The sequence below is a fragment of the Drosophila kikkawai genome, chromosome 3R (assembly GCF_030179895.1).
Source record: "Drosophila kikkawai strain 14028-0561.14 chromosome 3R, DkikHiC1v2, whole genome shotgun sequence".
NCBI classification, from domain to species: domain Eukaryota; kingdom Metazoa; phylum Arthropoda; class Insecta; order Diptera; family Drosophilidae; genus Drosophila; species Drosophila kikkawai.
The window spans coordinates 11,284,553-11,304,711 of NC_091731.1; the positions used below are offsets into that span (position 1 = coordinate 11,284,553).

Here is a 20,159-nt window from a genome sequence, read left to right on the forward strand (position 1 = left end):
TCTATGACTACGCGCCCAATTCTTAAAAAAACCAACTGATAACGATCATAATTCATTATGGTGGCTTACTATACAGAATTTGATTAAAGCTTGAAGAACTTTAAGTGGAATAATGACCTTTGAACTTTTAAATTCTCGATTTCAAAGCTTTCTTCTCCCTAACAATACCCTTCGAGATAATAAATGTCCTAACTAACCGTGAACTATCAATTGGAGTTCCGGCCTCAGACCAATAATGAATATTAATAGTTTCCCACAGCAATAACAAGCCGCACTCGCGCTCCCACGCCTAATTAAGTCGCCGCAGAGCCGAGAGACATTAGAAAACGATTAATTTCCATCTCTATTTATATTTATATTTATATTTATATTTATATTTCAATCGTCACTTACGCTTAACACACCCCCAAATACTGATTCCCATGCAGATCCCCGTGAGTGGACGGAGGAGCACGTCATCTACTGGTTCAATTGGGCCAAAAATGAGTTCTCACTGGTCTCCATGAACCTGGACCCCTTCTACAAGATGAAGGGCCGTGCCATGGTCGATTTGGGCAAGGAAAAGTTCCTGGCCATCACGCCGCCCTTCACCGGCGACATTCTGTGGGAGCACCTGGACATCCTGCAGAAAGGTGAGTACGTGAGCTGCATAATGGCAAAGACAGGGAGAGTAAGTCACCAGCAATAACTCCAGTGGCGCCAGTAACAAAATTTACCTGTCCAAAAGCAAACCCCAAACGGAAGCCTGTCTAACAAAGTCAGAGAGGGAGAAGGCAAGCCTTGGGAATGGCGTTGCTGTATTATGTATTTTTAGTGGGGTTTTGGGTGGCAATGTGAACGGGTTTTCTGACCTGTTGAACATAGCCTTGACTCCTTATTTTTGTCCTGTCTGGCCAACGGTTAAATTTGATTTGTCGTCGAGGTGGAAATTGGTAAATACACTTGAAAAACAAAATTAAGAATTGGAAATATACAACTAAAATTAATATAATAATCCTCTAGTAAAGTCCGTCGGCTTTTTAAGTAAACACAAGTTCAGTAAACACAAGTTACCGGAATCTTTAGATACATGAATAATATTAACTCCACATATAGATAAATTTATCTTCCATTTCTTTATTGCCCAGCAAATACAGTAATCTCTGTGTAACGAAATAGGTGTGAAGCAATAAAAATAAATAGATTTTGCATTTCGTTTTTTCTTATATTCTTTATAATTTATTGAGTTTGCCAAGCTCTTAGTTCGCAAGTAAACATGTTTAGTATTTTTAGGCAACTAATTCTATTATTTGCCCTTTCCCATCAACCTTTTTTTATTCAGAATGCGAGAAACCAAATGAGGACATTGTGCATGGCCATTCCTTTGAGTCGGCCACCACCGCCTCGGTCTGTGGATCGGACCACCAGGTGGCCACCGCCTTCCCGCCCGAGTCATCCGCCCAAGCAGCGCCGCTCTCCAGCAGCAACAACAGCAGCGTAAATAGCCGCCTGTCCATGGATTATGGGACGTCGTCGGCGAGCAGTGATAAGAGCCACTTCCACCCAGCCACGCACAACGGTAAGCTAAAGATACACCTTTTTTTTTTTGCATATAATTTAAGTTAATTTGGAACTGAGAGGGTCAAAGGGTCACTGATTGAAAGGGTCTTCTTATTTTGACATTTTTTGTATAGGGTTTATATGAAATATGAAAGTATTTACCTTAGGTTTCACATAACTCAATTTATTATGTTTAAATTGAGACTTTAATGCTACAAAAATTATTATGAGCTCTAAATATAAAAATATATCTGCATTATTAAAGCATTTTTACCAATATTTAGTTACTAACTAACTATAGAAAGAACTTCCTTAAATTGTATTTGGTTTATTGCTTAGATTGTTTGTAGGTAGTACATTCAAGTTATTCCTTATCAACTTATGCGCAGTTTAAAAAGGTTGAAAGCACATAAAAAGATTATAATTTTCAAAGTCCTATCAATGGCTTGGCTGAGCTAAATTCCTCAACAGAATTACTATCTTTAATTCTATAAAATTCTCGGAAACCTATACTTTGTATAAATTGCGAATCTTATCTTTAAAACATAGTTCTGGTGCGAGAAATAGGTTTGGCAAACTGATAAGGCAGCTCTCCAAGTGATAAAGAGTATTGATGGCCTCTCATAAACTATAAGAAAAGGAATTAATTCACTTGATTCACTCAATGAATGAACAAAATCGTTCAGCATTCCTACACACAATCTACCAAAAATTACACCTCGATAATGGACGGTGATAAACGGCAATTGATCTGAGATGGATATGGGGATATTGGGGCTCATTAAGCGATCAGTTTTATTTACGGCACATCCTCCGCACCGATTTGGCCAAATGATGAACAGTTATTTGGCATGTGTTTAGTGCATCCGGCACAAGAATCTAAATCAAGAGCAGATCGCAGAGCCATAACTAAATTCAAATCCAAATCGAGAGCCAATTTAAACAATTCATTTGCACACAGATATATATACAGATACAGATACATTCTGTCGGCTCCGTGGTTTATGGCCGCGAATGCATCCCCAACCCCTGGAGAGCGATCTTATCTGAGTTATATTTTGTGATTTTAATTTATTTATGTGAAATTGAAACGGAAATTAAAATTTAAAACAAATAGCGAGACAGCTCGTGAGCGCTCGTCTGCCTGAGCCTGGCGCCAGCGTAGGCAGCATATCTAAATATCTATTTAAATTGTTTACATATTAGGCGGGGACACGGGAGTGCGTGCGATTGCGGGGCTACTATATGCATGGCGAGTCGTCGACGCCGGGGCACAGCTTGAGATTGAGATACATTTGTTTAATGCGTCGCCGTACAAATTGGAACACAGCAGCCAGCCAGCCAACCAGCCAGGCTCTACGCCGGAGCTGCAGTGTCAAGATGATGTAGTGAGCACTACGCATTCGTATGATTAATCAAAACTGACCCCCAGCACGGCGTCGTCTGCACTTGCCGGGGACCAGGCCCACTCCTGCCATTATAATAAATTAATTGAATTTATGGTCTTTGACACATTATGACCATAAATGTTTAATCATTTACATATCCCAGCTGCAGACGTGTGTGCGGCTAATGAAACAATCAATTCGCTGGCCAAGTCAAACCTAAACGTTTATTTGAAATATTTGAAGAGTTTTGAATACTCTTTCTATTTCGGAACTTTAAAAACATCAGCTATTTTAGTGTATTAAAATCTTGCAAAATCTATTCTAATTTTTTACAACTCTATAAAGTATATCTTTATCTCATCTAAAGATTCATTCTTCCTCTTTTAGAACATTTATTTCTAATCATTAAAAATACTCTTTAAATATATCTTCAAAATCTTAAAGAAAACCCAATCTCCCTTCAATGTCAGAGTGTGGCCGGACACATGTAGCTCATAACGATGGCTTCGGTGGCTAGGTTCTGGTCGTCAATTTGATTCAATCATTTGTTTTGTTGCTGCAGAGGCAGCCCCTGTTGTCATCGTTGTTATTATTATTCCAATCTTGTGGATAAAGCCACCGGCTGGGGGCCCCCTCCACCGGAGCCTCGTCTCGGCTAGTCGGCTAGTTGTTCCTGCGCAGGCCCGCATCTACGCAAATTATGCGACTCGGATCGGATCAGTTCGGATCGTTTGTGGCTGCTCAGAGGTTGGTCTGGCTTTTCTTAATTCGTTTCGATTGTCTTTTTGTCAGTCATTAATTTGCTGCATTTGCATATTATTGATGATTTTCCCCTGCCGATCGTATTTGCATACGAAAGTTACGGCTAGTTTGTGGACGACTGTGTGAAAAATGGATTGACCCGGCGGGAATTCTCTATATACGGGATGGGAAATGGGATCGAGGCTTAAAGGTTGCCGAGTGCGTGACTCGTTGACACTCTTAACCCGGCTCCTGGCACTCAACTCCTTCGATACTCCTTCGATAGAGGCCAATTATGCAGATGAGTGCGTTTGCTTTTATGGCATCCAGGTGTGCCATCGTTATTGAGGGCTTAAAACCTTCACGGACAGGCCTTAAAAGTCACTCATTAAAACTAAAAACAAATTATGATTAAGGGGTTATATACAGTTGTACCGCGCAAAAATATGAAGTTTTTTCGATTTTTTTTTGACACCATAAAGAATATTTATTTAAAATGTTTTACCGGCGTTGTTTAGTACATCTTTCTGGGTAATTATTTAAATTTTTTTTATAAAAAAATATTAACTAATAAAAAAGTTATGGCCGAATTCAAATACCCTCTTTTTCCGATAGTGACTTGCGGTGGACATCATATCCCGAGAACGGTTCATCAGAAATCAAAAATTAAAAAAAATTTCGTTAGTATATTGAATTGTCTAGTCCGTGAACGAAGGATTTGTAAAAATTTTGATTTAAAAAAAAATGGCGACGATTTTAACAAAAAATGTCCTTTTTAAATGGTAAAATTATCGGTTTTTATGCTCTACAAAAGGAAGTTTTCAAAAAAATTGAAAATCCTTCGTTCACGGACTAGTTTTTGAGATAATAAATAAGTGGTCAAAATTTGGTGTCGATCGGATTAATAGTTTTTTAGTAATCGTGTCCACGGGAAAGGTAACTTCGAAAAAAAACGATTCTGAGATAATCGCGTTTAAAGTTTCAAGTTTGTTCCGGCCGACGTGCAGGTTGTGCGCTATAAATAGCTACAACTTCGGTTCTAATGCCCCGATCGTTATGCATTTTTGTGAGAGTATTCTCAACAGTATATACTTTAAGAATATGCAATAAAAAAAAAATCGATTTTTTCGACTATCACAACTGTATATAACCCCTTAATTACACACATTAAGAATCGAGTTCATGCCTTTGGCAAACGAGTTTCCAAATCTTCCAACAGCCGAATAATAATGAAAACAGTGTCATGAACACGCTTCACTTTTGCTATGGCCAACGAACTGCGTCTTTTCTCATTTTTCCCTCTGTATTCTTCATTTAATTTGACCCTCCCACTAGCCTAGGCACCCCCGATCATCTCCCCCTCTATACCTTCTACTGTGCAACACCTACAAGCGGAATCAGCGAAGCGCAAAAAAGCTGAAAATGCTTCAAAGTTTCATCATCGCAGCCAAGATGCCCCCTAAAGAGGGGGAGAGCGAGGGGGCGAGGGTTTACTACAGTAGTTGAATGATTTACGGTGCTGCACTTTAACACAGCTGGAATTTATGCACAAGTCGGGTGTTGTTATTCGGCACTCATACCGAAACTGTGTACTATATTTCGATCGGCTTTCGGTACGCGCATCTAACGCTTAGTCAGCGGTCGAAACTGAATCACAGATACAATAGCCGCAGATACAGATACAGATACAGATACGGATACATATGTGAGCTGCATGATTGTTCGACGGACTATAGACTAGAGACCCCATCATGACCAGGGTCTTTCGATGTTTTGGTTGAGAGCGTATCTAGGCTAGTGTATCTTAGATATTTGCACGCAAAATTGCCGCTGCCTTTTTTTGGTTGTTTTTTTGTTTTTGCTGATTTTTAATTTTTTATATTTTTTTTTTGCCCCTGTGCTGCTTCTTCAGTCATTGTTCTGCTCTCTCGCCATATATCTCTTTTCAAATTTGATTTGTTTTTTGTTTTACACTCGCATGATGTCATTATGCCGACAAAACGAACGAACCCTTAATGAAACCCAAGTCGAAGAAGAGAGAGAAATCAAGTTTATTTACCTCCGGAGCTGCGGTGAAAATCATTTCCAGTCTCTCGCCATTGTTCACTAAATTTAGATTTGCGAAAATCGCCATGGTTATAGCTCTAAAGCCCTGTAGCTGTTCCTATTCTATGATTTGCCATTTGCTATTTGCCCCATTCATGAAGTTTTTGGTATTCGCATTTGCCTTTATTCCTCTGACGGCTGCTGATGTTGTGTTTTCTGTGTGTTTTTTTATTTCTACATAATAAAGTGCCTGATGCGTGAAATGTTTGTCCAAGCTTGAAGAGTTGCCATTGTTGCCCCTTGCCGGCTGTTGATTCATCATCATCATCATCGGAGCTGAGGCAATGTGGCCCAGCTCCATATAACCTCAGCCCAGGCAACCGACCGATCAACCGACCATAGAACAGCTCCAACTCCGGCTTCAGATCCCCCACCGATCCCCCGATCTGCTTAGTTGGTTGCCTCGCAGAATGACACATTTAATGCACATTTGACTTGTAGATCCATCCGACTGAGCACCTCCAATCCCTGTCCCAGCCCCATCCCCAACTCCATCTTCAGTCACATGTCTTCAGAGGTTCTCTTCGCATGTGACAGTTTGTAAATTCTCGGGTGCTTCGGCAACTCCTCTACCTCACTTGTTTAGCTACAGTTTGTTGGTTTTGAAAATGACAATGGAATGACAATCTTTACGTTCTCGCCAAGACAGACATGTGGCAGACAGACAGACAGTCATCGTGAATGGTGGAAAAGTGTGCTCAGCGTTTTCACTTTCATTTGTCAGGGCATCGATTTGATTTGCATGGGTAGCTGTGGGGTGTAGGGTTTAGAAGAAGGATTTATGACGCAGAATATTTATATTATTTTAAATATTAATGGTTTTTGAAAAGTATTTTACATACTAGAATACTTTTGGAATACTTTTGGAAGAAGAAAAATAAAGGAAAATATATTTTAAGGACTCTATAGTTTATTAGATTAATTCAGATTATAATAGATCGTGTTTATATTTCCCTAAATAATAAATATTATACTTCTTCCATCTTTAAACCCATTTATGTTTGTATATATTTTTCTACCCGTAATTTTCCTCACTTATTTTCCGCATAAATATCAAATAAAAAATTAGACCACAAAACGAGGCAATTTTACAGTTCCGTGGAATTCGAAAAGCACATAATTATACATTAGCAGAAAAATATGAATAAAACGTATGTAATAACCCCAGCGGAATTATCGGGAATCCAGTTCGTATGAAATTAAATACCTACCAAGAAGAACACACCCAATCCCTGTCCCATTACCATACAATGTGAGGCCAAAATGGGAAATATGATCACCTCGGACGATGGCTTCTGCTCCAGCTCCAACTTCTACTTCATTTACTGCCTCTGCGTATTAATTACGTTAAATTCAGCCATTAACGCAAGATAGTTTTCACCTCCCACAAATTGCTAAGGCCACCAAGCAGATCCCCTGAAAATAAAAGAGAGCCGAAAAGTCATAGAAGTTAGCTTTTTTTTGGAGTACGGAAAAGAAATCTTTTTCGATACGCAACATAAAGCTTAAAGAGTCATAACACGGGGAATTATGTTGATTGCAAATTTGTTAAGGTCATAAAGTGGAATTTCATTTTTAATTTCAACGCCATTGTTTTGCGAATGCAGAAGAATCGTAGAAGAACCAGAAAAGACGCAGAAGAAGAACAGCCGTAGGTCGGTTGGAAAAAAGAAGCATATTATTATGGCATTTAGCGGAATTTAAGGCAACCCACTTCAGGCTGAAGTCCGCTTTCAGTGCCAGCAAATTAATCATTCGCCCTGCTGGCTGCCCAGAGTGGAGGCGTGCCCGAGGGCGGGGGCGCAGCAGCGCCTTCAGGGCCAGAAATCACATTGTCACTAATTAACATAGTCGACGCCGTTGGGAGTTTTCGGACTACGCGCCTGCGCGCTTCGCTGATCAGAGCAACTGCTACTGAAGCTCTACCTGGCGGAGCCTCCATGGCTTTGTATACCTCAAAGTCGAGTCCGATCTGGGGTCTTTTATGGGTGTGGTGTGTGCTAAGGGGGAAGGCGGAGGGGGAGGCCCAGTGGCTTAGGAGGGGTGGGTGCCAGAGCGCAGAGAGCTGTGAAAAGTCAAGTCAACGTTTTCGGTTTTCTGCCATTTTTCACTTGCAAAGCCTTTTTCCCAGTTTTGGTTTTATTGTGATTAAAAAAAAGGTATTTATTTAAATACCCTGTTTTATAGGAAATATTTTACGAAATGTATATTATAATTGAACTGTAGATTTGATAAGGAGAAACTATTATAGATGAATTACTTTTGAATAGTAATGAAAATTGAAGAAGTTTATTAAAACAATGGTTTACAAGGATTATACGATTCTTTGGTATCTACTTTTTAAATTTACTCTTAAAAAAAATATTTTCTCTAAGGTTTTTGAGCTTATATTTATTCAAAAATAGGCATCTTCACCGTCGTAACCCATTTTCGCAGTCAAATTCTCCCTACGATCTGCATTCCTTGGCATTGTTTCCACTCCGGCGGTGTGAGTTGGCTGCATTCTGCGGTTGGTCTGCTGAGTGGCTTGCATAACAGCACACACTTATAGCACATATAGTAGGCTATAGCCACCGTATCACCTGGCTGGCAGCACGGGGGCATACACACTTATCTGTCTCAACGCTCTGGGGCAGAGTTACGCGGATTTCGCTTAATTTATTACCATATTCAGCTGAATCCGACTCGCAGCCAACCGACATTGGTTCTAATACTACGGTGGGTTCCCCCGGTGGATTCCAAATGGGATTCCGACAAGCTGGAGATTGGAACTGTGGAACTGATGTTGCTGCCGGCACATCAACAGCCACACTATTGTTATTGTTATAGTTGCTGCCTGTCGACGGCAGCGTCGTCTCCTCGAACTTTAATTTTTTACGTTTTATTTTTTACCTTTATTTTTCACTCTGTTGTTGTTTTTTTCTGTTTTTTCATTTTATTTCGTTACGTATGTAGATGTAAATTTACGCCATAGAAAAGCGTTACGGTCGAGTTCATCTAAAACAAAGAACGCTCAAAAGAACAACAACATAGGGGGAGAAAAAAAATTAAACATTAAATTTGTATAATGCAAAAGCCGCTAATAGTGGGGGAGGCCGGGAGGGAGTGTGTGTGAGTGCGATTGGAGGCCCGAAAAGGTAATGAACGAAACGTGAAACTGAAAGAGACGAATTGCATTTGATTTCAGATGCAAATGCAGGCCATATAGAGTGATATATGCCTTTATATATGCAGCGCTATAGCTAGGGTACGTACTACCTTGAACTGGAATTCTGGGGCTGGAGGTAACCCATTTACTCAGGCGTGTATCTTGCCAGCGGTTAGAGAATAGTAATATCAATAAGATGTGGAGGCAGGGATTTAACTATTAAGAGTAAACTAAAGAGTAGAAAGATCGATTATAATGATAGAAGTATTTAAAATGTATAATAGTCCTAGCCTTGATAGTTCAAACAGAACAATGGTTTGGATAGTCAAGTTCTAAACACTATTCATTTTTAACCTTTTAAAGTCATAAAATCATATCACAAATCTGAGAAAAAAAACTAATTAAAAGGTAATAATATCTAAGAGAATAAACCTAGAGCAGAGGCTGGCGGGTGTTGGCAATTAATTTGCAATCAACTTTCAAAACTCCATGTGCCAAGCAACCACTTCGGAGGCGAAGCACTTTATGCATCATTAAGAATTAGGCAAACAAAAACCCAAGCGACAAAATGGAGAAATAGTCTTGACAGGCGCACAGTTACAGCCACAACTAACAGATACAGATGCACAGATACAAATGTATCTCGCGGGGGTCTGTGCCAACGCTAGTTGCCCAACGAGCGAACGCCAATTTATAATTATTAACTCGCAACAAACGGCTGGCAAACGAAACAGATAAATGAAATCGACTCGAATATCAGATCTCGGAGAAAAAGAACCGAACCGACATCCGTTGGATCAATGGAGCTATAAGGCTTATGCATAGATAGAAAAGCTCAGGCTGAAGCCGGTTGGCGAACGACTCGACGAACCGAATGAATGGCCGAGTGAATCAATGAATGAGTGTGTGCCCGGCTGGGAATGAATGAACTGTAACTCGTTTTGGATTTGCAGACAATCCGCCAAGAGTTGGCTCCCTCCGTCCCGGCCTTAGCCCTCGCCCGCCCCCTGGGCTGTAATTTGGTTTACCTCTTTTTCCGTTTTTTTTTTTTTCGCTTTATTTTGTCTTTTTTCCTTATTTATTTGGTTGCCTTTTGAAAAGAGTTCACATGAGAGAGACGGCGAGCGGCGACAAAATGTTGACCGGATGTGAGGCTGCGTTTTTTTCTCTCCCTCGAAGCCGCCGCTCTATCTGCCTGTCTTTTCACTCCCAATACCCCTGTCTCCCTCTGGTTGCCCGGGCAGACATTAATTATATTATTAAAGCAAATTTCAACGCTAAAATTAATAACACTGATGAAATTATGTCTCGGTCTGCGGTTGCTGCTCTGGTTTTTTCATCTTTTAACTGCCTGGCTTCTGGCTTTTTTCGGAGGAGTTTTTCGGTCTTCAGTGCTCTTTTTTTGGGGACATTTTGTGGCCGCAATTTCCGCTGCATTTGCGTCAAAATATCCGCCGCCTAACCTTCGACCCCAGGAGTCACCATATTCCATCGCCATCCATCGATTTCTTAGATTCCTTAGACGTTGGAATAGCAACTCGATTAATTTGCTGTCAGCGCCTTGGCAATTTCCTTGCATATTTCCGCTTTAAGGCGTTTTCCATCAGCTTTTCTTTTTCGTGTTTTCCTCCTCTCCAAATGCATTTCGTGTTTATTTACTTTCTGTATCGAGAGGAGAGGCTGCGAGAGGGAGGGGTCACTTTGCAATTTTCATTAACAATTTCGGTTTTTGATTTTTGCGGCCGCGTGTGTGCGCTAATTGAATTGTGTTGAAAATTTGTTTTCTCTTCGTGAATCGTTGGGGGGATTCACGGTCGATTGATGGGAAATAGACAAGAGGATCGATTTGTGAAATGATGAAGGGAAAAAGTAAGAAATATAAAAAAAATTGAAGGTTTTACAAGTAGATAACGACTTCTATATTTAAAAGAATTTAATAAGGAAACCAGTTTTATTTTCACCAAAAATCATATATTATATTTTCAGCCCCTAAAATCATAATATACCCCTACCCTACCACTTCTCCCAACTTCCGGTTGTATCTCTCCCCACTTGAGAAACCTCAACACAACACGAAATTACGATGCTAAAATCAACAAACAAACACTTAAAAACCAAGATAAATCCGATGCAGGAAAACCACCCTCTCTTTGGTGGAGTATAACAGCTCTACTGACCCAAAACCTTGGGAACTTGTCAACCCAAAAACAAAAACACAAAATAATAGCAACAACATACACACACACATAGGTGTAACACCACTTGTCTCTCTGCAGGCAAATATTAAAATTATATAGAAATGCAATCGGAATATGGGAAATGCAACAAATGTGGCAATAGGGGAAGGGAAATATGCCATAGGGGTATTTACACAGAAAAAAAATATATAATATAATATTTTTATACCCTTGCAGGGTATTATAATTTCAGTCAGAAGTTTGCAACGCAGTGAAGGAGACGTTTCCGACCCTATAAAGTTTATATATTCTTGATCAGCATCAACAGCCGAGTCGATCTAGCCATGTCCGTCTGTCCGTCTGTCCGTCTGTCCGTCTGTCCGTCCGTCTGTCCGTCCGTCTGTCCGTTTCTACGCAAACTAGTCCCTCAGTTTTAAAGCTATCTGAATGAAACTTTGCATGTAGTCTTCTATATACTCTCACTGCTATATATGTCGGAACGGGCCGGATCGGACGACTATATCATATAGCTGCCATACAAATGTTCGATAAATTTTTAGAAAAAAAATTTTAACTTGGCTGTTTTTCAATATTATTCCAACATTTTTGAGACATAGCCTTTTTATATTATTCCAGAATTTTGGTAAAAATTTTATGAAAATCGGACCACTATATCTTATAGCTGCCATAGGAACGATCGGGAAATTAATCAAAAAAATTATAACTTCGTTGTTTTTCAACGTATTTTAATCTAATTTGAAACATGAGCTTCTGGTATTATTTCAAAATTTTGGTAAAAATTTTATGAAAATCGGACGACTATATCTTATAGCTGCCATAGGAACGATAGGGAAAGTAATAGAAAAAATTATAACTTCGTTGTTTTTCAACGTATTTTCATCTACTCTGAGATATGAGCTTTACTTATTATTATAGAATTTTGGTATACATTTTATGAAAGTCGGACAACTATATCATATAGCAGCCATAGAAGCGATCCGCAGATGTAGAGAAAATGTAAAGCTGGGAATGTATAACTGTAACTGTCAAACTGTAAACATAATAAGTATAGGTAAAATGGTATGTAACTCAGTTTAGTGTCTGTTTTCGGCATTATAATTTATGACATAAATATTAAAACCAATCTGCAAGGGTATACAAACTTCGGCGTGCCGAAGTTAGCTTCCTTTCTTGTTTAGTTTATTATTAGTTTATAAGAAGGTAGCACAGTTCTATAAAGCAATAAAATCAAGGGAATAATTATTTGAAACTGTTTCAGCAACTTATTCTTCCTTTGGGTCTTTTGCAAGTATCCTAAAGATACATTTTAACTAAAGTAGTTACTTAGTGTGGCATCGTTCTCTGTGTAATAGTGAGAAGTTGAACCTGCGCGAGAGGGTTGATGAGGGCGAAATTCCGCCAGAGTGCAGCAGCAAGTGCCTGGGCCAAGGGCTCAGATGATTTAGGGGCTGCAAGCGGTGTTGTGCTGGTGGTGCAGAGCAATGCGATGGCTATCGTGGATGCAACCACCGTGCAAAAGGACCTCTGTATGTGTGTAGAGGTCCTTCGGGTGTGCAACGCAGCTCCTTCTGCTGGTTGGTCGGTCGGTCGGTCCGTTTGTGGCGATAATTTGTCCAACTCAAACACCTGAGCGAACGGAGTCGAAACGTGGGAAAATTCTCATTTCCCTCGCCTTTTCCCCGCCGGAGTCGGGGCTAATGCAATTTGGCCTGGCTCAGACCAGAGCAGAGCAGAGCAGAGAGACGACGACTCGTAAATTCTGTGCAAAACTTGAACATTTCTCAGTCGGCCCCGTTAATGTTTCTTTCGACTCTGGCCTGCTATTGCTATTTTCTGATCTTTATCAGTTTGAGACCTGCCTGCCCTGCTTAGTGGCTCCACCGTCTCCTTCTCTCCCTTTTTTTTTTTTATTCATTTTCATTTAATTTTCACATCGTTATAGCCATTGTTTTTGTTGTTGCCTTCTGTTTTGTGTCATTTATTTGTCTACATTTGGCTGTGTTCTCTCTTTTCGTTATTTTATGCTTTTTTCCCCCGTGTTGTTGTGGTTTTTTTTCCCCTAAATTTTTGTTGTTGTATCTACCGCTCTCTTTGTTTTAAATGCGTCAAAGTGTAAATAAATTTGAATTTTCAGCTTGCTTTAGCTTTAATTTTTGTTTTTTTGTGGGCCCCACCTCCGCTCCTCTGCTGGCAGTTTTTTTAAAGTGTCGAGCCGCCGTCTCTCGCCTTAAAATTTGTACTTTTTTGTGTATTTCCAAGCCGAACTGAGAGCCGAGGAGAGCTGTCGGCCTTTCGTCGTTTGATCTGTGCGCTTGCGCAGCTGATTTGTTGATATTTTCCCTGTTTCTTGTGTTGTTTCTGCTGATGTTGTTGTCCCGCCAAGTATTGTTTCATTCGCTGCTATTTGCCATCTTTGTCGCCCTTGTAGCCCAGTGTTTGCCCAAGAGGTTTTTACGCTATTTACTTAGTCGCCAGTAAGTATCTGGCAATGCAAAGTATCTCCACTCGATGCCCTTAGATAAGATATGGAAAGTGCCACCTTGGGGTTACAATTTAAAGTGCAAAAAAAAAAAAAATTCATATTTTCAGACTTTCATATGAAAATTTCCTTTGGAAAACTTTCTAAAACAATGCAATGTAATTAAGAACTCTGGCTTTCTAAAAAAATCATCAAGTTAATTACAAAACTGTTAACCTTATCAAAGCAATCGCTTAAATATTTCGTTATTTTTTCCTAATTTGTCTGCCGTTTAAAAGTTATGTCCCATAAAAAGTAAATATCGCTCCCACGCTCCACCCTCGCAACTTGTTCGTGTCCTTTAACGAGACATTACCGCGCAATGAGCTGGAACGCGGGTCCTGCCTGCAACTCTCTCTCTCTCTCTCTCTTCCTCGACATTTGTTGGGTAATTTATCAAAAAGGAGAAAAAAATAAAGTACAAAGTACAAAACTATAAACAAGTTAGTGGGTTTTGCTCTCGACCACCCCTGCAACGGGCGTGGGAAAGCCTCAACTATCGAGAGTTGGCCAATAGTTGATGGCAATTACAAACGCATTGCATACGAGGTGAGTAATTAAAGTGCTGCCAGGATGCCACGATAGCCACCACCACTCCAACTCGGAGCTCTGCTCGGAAGGTGTATCCCAGGGATTGGCAAAATGTTTTATTGGCTTGCATTCAGCTCGTTTTGTTCGCATCGGTTTCGGTTTCATGCGAAAAGTGAGCAGCAAGCAAGGTCGTCGACAAAAGGCAGGAGCCGCAGGACATTTCGATGAATCAAAGCAAAGGAATACGAAATGAATGGCCAAAGAGGTCTGAGGACCAGCAAAAGAACAACAGGCGAATGAGTAGACAACATCCGGTAATTTACTTCCTTTAGTTCCGTACCGATGCACCTTGAGAATCCCTAAGAGCAGCAGCAGTTCAATGCCTCGCCAGGGTAGAGATTTCAGTTTTCAGCATTTTTTTTTTTTTTTTTTGTGAATGAATGAGGCACAACAATGATCCTGGGGCACAAGTAAATTAGGCAAGCCCAAAAGTGGCCCGGCAGGTAGATCCCCGAGAGCCTCCATAGATCCTTCGCCTTCGCTCCGTATGTCGGGCATTCTAATATCCCAATATCGCTTGACTGCATCTTGTTCGCCCGGGGTAAACACAAGGAGAGCGGAGGAACAAGGAAGAAGGAATGAGGAATGAGGAAGGAGGAAGTTGGAAGGAGCAGAAACACTGGCTGCCTGCAGTTTCTCACACTCGGGTATTGTGTGGGCGATGTGAGTGTGTGTGTGTGTGAGTGTGTATCTGTGATCAGGCAATCTGACCCTGACAGATATGCACTGGCAGAAAGAGATACATTTTTACTTATAGGAACTTTTACAAGGTATATTAAAGGTATATCATAGTAGAAAAATATGTAAAACTTTAACTCCCTTAATTCATTTTAAAAAAGGTTAAAATTAGATTTTTTGGCCAGAGCTTAACTTATTTTATTAATAACAAATTAGTGGTAGAATATATAGAATGAAATTTGCTTTCATAAATATAGATTCCCTTAGTATCTTAACTCTCCTATGCTTTTATATTATTTTGTTTCTGCATCGAACACTATAAAATATAAAAAAACCAGCGGTGTACAACAGTTGTTGTCCCTCTATCCCCTTTAGCCCTGACCTCCTCTGCCCCTGTATTTCAGTTCTTTTTTTTTTAATCGAGTTTAGTAGCAACACATGTTGTCGCTGTTCGAAATTCTGTCGACGCACGCAGTTTTTCCTTTTTTTTTTTACAATATATACGATATATACCGAGCATTTCTCTCCCTCACTTCTACTGCTGCTGCTGGTGCTGCTGTTATTCTTGTTGTTGGCATGGTGATAGTCGGACAGGTGCAGGTGAATTCTCTGACATTTAGTCAGCCGCTTGAGTTGCCCTGCAACTGGCCCTGCCCCACCCCCGCTGTTGCCGTTAAGGTTCTGGATTCGGGTTTGGGTTTTAGGTTTTCGAGTTTAGGTTCACGTTCAGGTTCAGGTTCATTCGATTCTGCTTTTGCGGTACTCTTGCCTTTGCCGGAGGTGACCGCATGCCACACTGCCCGGGTGCGTTGTTGCCGCGCAGTGGGAAACGGCCATAAATGAGCCATTTAGCGAGTCACTCTCTTACTCTCTCTCTGTCTTTGTCTTTTGGCCAACTGTTTCCCCAGCAGTACATCTGACCAGGTTCCTGGCAAACACACACAAACATAACGAATAAATAGTGGAAGATCCTGACTGCAAGGAGTTGTGATTGAAGATCTCTCGATCAATGATCATTTCCGGTTTGTCAGAATGTTTTGCTGTGGGTAATATGTCTAATTATTGAAGGGATTTCCCAGATACTGATATGATCTCAAGTTAAAGCAGAAGCAGTTGGTGTTATAATCCTGAAAGATAAGATAAAAAAATTTACATAAACATAAGGGAATCCCTACGCGATATCTAAGCCCGATCATTTCCGGCTCATAAAAAATCTAATTTGCTGTATCAAATCAGTATATTACGTTAGCTAGTTCGTTTCCAAGGAACTTTATATATAAAAACTTCTTAAAATATACAAAAATCTCTAATAATATCTAACAAGATCATTTCTATTAGCTAACCCTTGGAAATAATCCTAAAAACTCTACAAGATGCCATCTGTTTGGATAGCAAAATCTCTTTGCCAAATCTCTTTCCCTAACATGATCAGCCAATTTAGAAAACCCGATCCATAATCAAGATCCACCTGTCTGAGAGCTCCGATTTCCTCAATCATTTCCCAGGCAGCATCAGTTAGTGTCTCATTTCTCGCACAAAAGTCATCGTGAGTGGAGAAGTTCTCAGCTTTCAGGCTGCCTTTGATAGATAGATGTGCCTCAAGATCTGAAAAGATCAGATCAATGACATCTTCGGCATTTAGCAACTGCAGGATCATATCCTACTTCAGCAATCTGCATCGGTATCAAGAGCACTTGGCAGCGTTTTGCTTAATCAAGATCGATAAGTGCAATGGCAAATACATGTGTATCATCTGCAGGTCCACCAATCTCCAGTGATCTCCAGTTCCCAGCTCCCAGCTCCAGTTCCACACATGCGTTGCTATCAAAGTATCTGGTTTCATTTCCGCTCCCCAGACAGCTAGGCAGCCTCTCGCAAGGAGCTGTGAAACGCATGCAGAGCGCTACTATTATGATTATTGTTGTTTGTATTTAGTGTGTGTGTCTTGTTTACAGCTCCCAACAATTAAGGCAGCTCTTCAGCGGTGGCTGATGTTGCATCTGTTTATTTTGTTGTCAAAACGCAGGTATTTCTACGGCAGGAACAGCGCGGTTTACATAGGAAATTGATATTATTCTTGGCCCCTGCACGGAAGCAGCAGCTTCAGCCTGCAGCTACAGTTCCAGCTCAGCCTCGGGTCCATCTCCAGAACAGGTGGGTAGGCGCAGAGCAGTGGGCCAAGACAGATTTGAGAAAAAAAGCTGAAAAGCTAGGCCGTAATTACGATAGTATGCGTGTCAAAACATCGACTACATACTACGTACTGCATACTGGCCTGTGTTTACGATTTCCTTCCGTTTTGCTGCTGCCTAACAGTTTATTTATTTATGTTATGTGGCTTGCTTGGCATAGCTATCCAACAGGTTCTCCCCGGGCTAGTCGGCCGTCTCTTTCCCGCCTCTAATTGATATGCCTCACGCGCAATCCATTGACATCCGATTTACATTAGCGGGACAGAGACGGGGAGAAGATGGGGCCGGAAGTGCTGGCAGCGGAGTGCAACGAGTGCAATTTGCACACGTGCAGCAGGGATTCAGCGGGGATACGATTCGGGGATTACATTCCCGTATTCCTTTAATTTGATATCAATTGTGAAGGGCCGATCTCGAGTGTCAGTCGACAGCTGTTGGCAGATCGGTAGGAGGAATCCAGGACTATTTCGTCGCTCCTTCATCGCTATCCTTTGTTCGCTCCGTAGGCGCTTCCTGCAACTCCTCCTCTCTCTCTCCGGTTCGTCCTTATTGCATTAAGCGTGTAATCCCTTTGTGCGCGAGAAACAAGTTTTAATTGAAATTCAACTGAAAGTACTCTCCCTCCATCTTGCTCCTTTTTCGGTTCCTTTTTTTTGGCACACACCATCATCATCATCTCATTTGGTATTCATTCGAGGCAATGATAATTGTTGTGTTAACCCTTGGCGGCGAACGTGTGCGTTTTGGACAAGTAGGATCTACATTTACTCCTCGTCTGGTTTTGTGTGTATATTCTTTTTCTTTTTTTTTTTTTTTTGGGTGGAAGTGTCGCCGGTTTTATGAGATTGTGATTGGTTTTCCGCTTTGGTGGTGGCTTTTCGGCGGGTTAAGCAGCAGCAGCAGGGGGAGGAGGAGGAGGAGCCGAGCCGAGCCGAGTTGCGCTCCTCTTCGAAATGTGCGCACGTGCTTCAACCGGAAATGGTCGTAAGCGAGGCGCATCAGCCGTCTCTTTCCCTCAGGTAGCTCCTCTTCTTTCACTGAGTTTTTTATTTTTTAGTTTTTTGTATTTCCGCTTGTTTTTCTATTGTTCTCCGCCACTTTACGCAGCAAATCAAAGGCAAAAACACAGTGGAGAGACAAGAAGCTCACGAAAGACATCATATTTTCAATATTTATTTTACATTATATGATTATTCCCTCACTGGCGTGTGCTGCCGGAATTCTTAAGTGCCCCAAAATAAAGCTTCTGAAAAAAACAGTTCTGAAGAAGCCCAACTAAGCGATCCTTTTGTGGTTACAGCCGAATATGGTCAACAGCTGTTTGGTTTTGGGGCTTCCTTATACGAATTTATTATGTATGCCGTTAAATTGGCCACGCGGTTTCAGGTAAACCCCCTCATAAACTGAGAAAAATACATTTATCAATATTTCTATTTCAACAAAATATGAAATTGAAAAACGTGAAACGGCTTAAAATCTGTTAAAAATTAAATATTTCAAAGATTAAAAGTCAATCTCTTGAAGGAAAAATTATGTTTAAATCTTAATTTATATTTAATATGGAAAATTACATTTAAAATATATAAAAACCATCCAAAATTATATTTAGTCAAAAGCCTGAAAATTATGTGATAATTGCAGTATTATATATGTATAAAAATCATTGAATTAGCTAGAAAATAAATGAGATTTTTTGCGGTGCATTGCTTTTGTGCTTTATCAGCTGGAGTTTTCCAGGAAACGCCAGCCACCTGAGGCCATTGCTGTTGGGAAGCTCTTGCAGCGGCTATCAGTGGTCGATAAGGGGAGTCAGTGGTTGCCCTTCTGTTTTGATAAGGCAAATATTCGCCATGGCGTTGCATTTACAGTACAGGGAAACAGTTGCAATTTATCCACTTAGCCGTGGATCTATCTTTTGGCAGGGGGAACGTGCCATTTCGGATTTCACGTTTTGCGCTCGCTTAGCCCGAAAAATCCACAGTAAATTGTCATTGGCTGGCGGACGGCGAGAAAAAATGCTCCAAAACACGTTTCCAGAGCTTCGGGCCACCATTTTTTATTTGTTTTTGTTTTTTTTATTTTTAAAAAAAGCCAAACTGAAATTTATATAATACATAAACATATGTGTATCTGTGACGAAGACACGTACGCCTACAGTTTGGAATGGTTAACTAATTTTTAAATTCGTTTTTTATGCTTTTCTTGCTCTCGAATGTTTTGTTTTTTTAATGAATTTTTTGGCATGATCTCATGATCGCGTTTATGTGTGAGTGACGGCAACCAATCCCACTTTGCTTCCATACGCAAGTATCTGTGAGATACATACGCTTTCCATGTAGCGGTCTCCGATGATGTGCTGCTGCTGCCCACTCGATCATCATGGTAATGATGATCGCCAAGAGCCAGCAATCTCAGCCAACTGGCCAGTGGGCCGAGGAGATACTTTTGTATCTTTTTGTCCCACTCCCCACCGCTATTGTATTGTATCTGTTAATGTCTTTCCTCTCTGTCTTTTCGTTGGCGAGGGCCATTTTGACGGGTCAGTCGGCGTTGTTAATGATCTGAAAAGCCAATTTCCATCAAAAACTGTACAACTGCACAGGGGAAATTAACAATACTACTATGTATGTAACTGGGGGTCTTAGATATGTATCTTAAAAAATTTCAAATAATTGTATCTAAGCTTTTGGATAAGCTTGAAGATGCAAACATGTAGGAATAATTGGATTTTAATTAAAACTTTGGTTTTTAAAATAGAAATAAACTAATAAGCAGGAAAGGTGTTTAAAAAACACAAGGTACAAGTTTATTGAGCTGTTCAGATTACTGATTATATTTATTACAATTATCCCATAAATTGTATAACTTTTTTCAAATGTTGTATAACAATTTACACATTTAAATAACAGTTTTTTTGCGGCAAATTATAATTATTTGAAATCAACAAGTTTGGAGGCAAATCTCGAACACTCGATCTCTTTAAACAAACACAACTTCGCCTCAAATGCGCAGCGGCCGGGCCATTTAATTTGAGTTGCTTTTTTAGACGCTGCCACTAAC

At 40.4% G+C, this 20,159-nt stretch overlaps 1 protein-coding gene across 2 annotated transcripts in view; it reads left to right on the top strand.

Moving 5' to 3' along the window:
* pnt (ETS transcription factor pointed) overlaps nucleotides 1-20,159 on the top strand; it is a 60,167-nt gene that overhangs the window by 35,020 nt on the left and 4,988 nt on the right. For both annotated transcript variants that reach the window (XM_017161990.3, XM_017161991.3), the window contains 2 exons: nucleotides 429-632; nucleotides 1,322-1,558. In XM_017161990.3, the coding sequence (XP_017017479.1) occupies nucleotides 429-632; nucleotides 1,322-1,558 (441 nt within the window). The remainder of the gene's footprint in view (nucleotides 1-428; nucleotides 633-1,321; nucleotides 1,559-20,159) is intronic.